The 3,284-nt window shown below is 38.9% G+C and overlaps 1 protein-coding gene across 1 annotated transcript; it reads right to left on the bottom strand.

Moving 5' to 3' along the window:
* Positions 1-1,936: 1,936 nt before the first annotated feature.
* Positions 1,937-2,776, bottom strand: LOC133333860 (ell-associated factor Eaf-like; the record flags this gene model as incomplete). Its single annotated transcript, XM_061542169.1, has 3 exons — positions 1,937-2,449; positions 2,489-2,529; positions 2,635-2,776. Coding segments are annotated over 3 exons (696 nt in total), but the record flags the coding sequence as incomplete, so codon positions are not given.
* Positions 2,777-3,284: the final 508 nt, after the last annotated feature.

Below are 3,284 nucleotides of genomic sequence, written 5' to 3' on the forward strand. Positions count from 1 at the left end.
AGCGTTCACACTTACGACAAATGACACTCTAAAACTAATAAAAATATGCCCAAGTTACTCTCCACGCGAAAATGGTACAACGAAAAGAAAAACTACGGTTATTTTTCAAAATTCAACTAAAAATATATTGTCCGGATTGCAAAGAATATTTCCTATATAATTTCATATCTCTCTTAACGAATTGATTTTTCACCTGTGTGGTTGACCTTTTTGTGGAATTCGTGATATACTAATTATACCCTTCACCACACTGAGGTACAGAGTATTATGTCTTTGTGCATATGTTTGTAAGAGACAATAGGAAACGATATAGACTCGTGGTTACTTTTGAGAATGTGCATAGAATCACCTTCTGAGTCGATATAGGCATGTCCGTCCGTCCATGTATTTTTGTGAACAAAGTGCAGGTAGCATTTATGATCCGATTTGGATAAAATTTGGCACAGCTCACTATTTGTTCCAAAGACGAACCCTATTGAAATTGGAGAAAATCGTTTGAGACTTGAATATAGCTCTCATATATAGTTTCGTCCGACTTTATATAAATGGTGCACCAAGCTTCCAATAAACAAATGGTACGATTGAGACCAACTTTTGCAAATAGTACTGAATTAGATTCTGATTCTGATATAGATTAAGATCCAATATATATTTTCGTCCGATCTTATACAAATGCAGTACCAAAGTGCCAGTGTTTCTCCGATTGAGACACAATTGTGCGCACCGTACTGATATTACTACGTCCGTGAAAATTTGTTGAAATCTGTTCAGGTTTTGATATAGCTCTCATATATATTTTCATCCGATTCCATCTAAGTGGTGTACCAAAAAACTAAAGTTTGTCCGATTGAAGCTAATTTGTACCCGACGTGGCAAATTGAAATTAGAATAACGCGATAAGAGCGGTAACAGCCACATTTGAACAAATTGAGAAGGAGTATGCCAAAGTGGGTCTGACAGTAAACGGCGAGAAGACCATGTTATGGTATCAACGCGCAAGACGTCCAGTTTGAAATCAGTTTTGAAATTCGGAGAAGGATATTGTTGGCCGACCGATGCTACTACGGCCTCAGTAAGCAGTTTAGAAATTATACCACCTCCCGCCAAACCAAACTCACACTCTACAAGACGCTGATACTACCCGTGTTGTTATATGGATCTGAAGCATGGGTACTTACACAAGCAGATGAGACGGCTCTTGGAGTGTTTAAAAGAGAAATTCTCAGAAATTTCTATGGGCTGATCTGCGTTGATGGTGAATATCGCCGTCGAATGATCCATGAGTTGTACCATTTATTCCTGGACGACTGCACTGTCAGACGTATCGAGCTGAAGCGACTGCATTGGTTAGGTCATGTTGTGAGAATGGATGAAGATGTCCCAGCTCAAAAGCATATAAATGCGAACCAGCTGATTGTTCTTGCAGAAGGGCAATACCAAGAATTAGATGGATAGATCAAGTGGAAGACAACATTGCCGAACATGGTCTTTCAAATTAGAAAAAATGAGCAAAAGAACGAAGCGCCTGGAAATCTTTATTAACTTCGGCTTGTGAAACTAAAGTTCTCTCACAAGCCAGCTAAGTAAGTATAAATTTTTCATCATAGACCGTAAGGTTACGTTTGCTTCTAATCGGTTACAACAAGGAGCCTCCATATCAGATGACTCAATCCATCCGACTTTGGCATTTTCATTATAGGGTTTTAATTGGAAACATTTCATATATTTTCGCTTAGACCCTTTTATGCACTATGCTTTCAAAACCTACTTTAGTTTTAAAAGGATAACATTTTTACAGGACAATTAGCGAAATTAAATACCCTTTTATAGTAGGCTGATTAAGGGATGTTATTCGAAATCCTTTTTTTACTCTACTGGTGGTTAATATTTCGACAAAACAAAAGTAAATAAACTAACAAGACATACAAATTTATTTTCACTTACAATTGACTTTGGTTATATCGAAATCTTTGCGCTGTTCCATGGGACCAGCAGTGGAACTAAGCACTTTCTCTGCACTCTGATGATGATGCTGTTGTTGGTGATGGTGTTGGGCAGCAGCGGCTGCTGCAACGGCATTTAAAGCTGACGGTGGCAGACATGTAATACTGCCCATAACACGCTGGCCATGATGATGGCTATCGGAACGTTGTTGTTGCTGCTGCTGGGCTGAGGTATTATGAGGCGTTAGATTGTGATGATCACGTTCATTTGGCTTTGGTGTCGAACTATTTTGACTAGTTGTTGAATTGGGTTGACCCAAGGGTGTTGATGACATCTCCCGGTGTAATGTAGGGGATGGTGTGGTATTGTGATTAGATAAATTACCCGCCGAATAATGTGGGCTACGTTGCAAATCATTTTGTTGTTGTTGCTGCTGATGTTGCAATTGTTGTAATTGTTGCAGTTTGTCTTGAACACCCTGTAATGAGGATCTTCTTTGTTGTTGCTGCTGCAAACGATTGGCCTCATTGTTTGTGTCTTCTACTGATCCGGCTCCTCCTCCACCTCCTGTGGCTGAAGTCGAATTTTGTGCATTGGCATTTGTGGGCGATTGCCGGCTATTGTGATGACCCAGTGATGAAACCAATGATGAGATGGGTTGCTGTTGTTGTGCTGGAGGTGGCAAAGGTGGAGGTGGCGACAATGAATGCTCTGTCTTAACCACAACATCGCCATGCAAAGCTGACTCGCTGTTGCTGACCTGTTTGCTGGCATTGGCGGCAGCAGCTGCTGCAGCAGCATTGGCAACACGTGTTAAGGCCAAAGCCTGGCTCTGAAAGAAAAAGAAAATAAAAATAAACAAACATGTTTAGCCATTGAAATAACATTTCTAAAAATACATAAATTTTAAAGAATTGTATAAAAAATTGTCTTCCTCAAAATTCTATGATTGTTAACTTAACTAAATGACTTAAATTATTTATTTATTCTATTTGTCACACTGATTGTCTGTCATATCGAATAACAGTACTACTGCCAAAGAAATTTCACTTAAATCTAAATCATTGACGTCCATTTCTTTTCGATTTTTGTTGTTGCTGGCATCAGCTTGGCTTGTCATTTAATTGGTGTGTCTCGTCTTGTCATGCCTGTACGGCCGGCCGTCCACCCATCGTCAATCGCTAAAGAAAATAACCCAGTTTCTGTTTTTTTCGAAATTTAATTCTTCCATTTCAAATAATTGGATATTATTGAGCTTTATTTGGTGAACAAATCAAAGTAGAGTATAAAGTTCAGCACAACATTTTTTTATGGCTATATTGATGGGTGTTGGTGTGTGT

This window comes from Musca vetustissima, unplaced genomic scaffold, assembly GCF_032173495.1.
Source record: "Musca vetustissima isolate MV318-11 ecotype Yass unplaced genomic scaffold, APGP_CSIRO_Mvet_v1 utg32545, whole genome shotgun sequence".
Classification (NCBI taxonomy): domain Eukaryota; kingdom Metazoa; phylum Arthropoda; class Insecta; order Diptera; family Muscidae; genus Musca; species Musca vetustissima.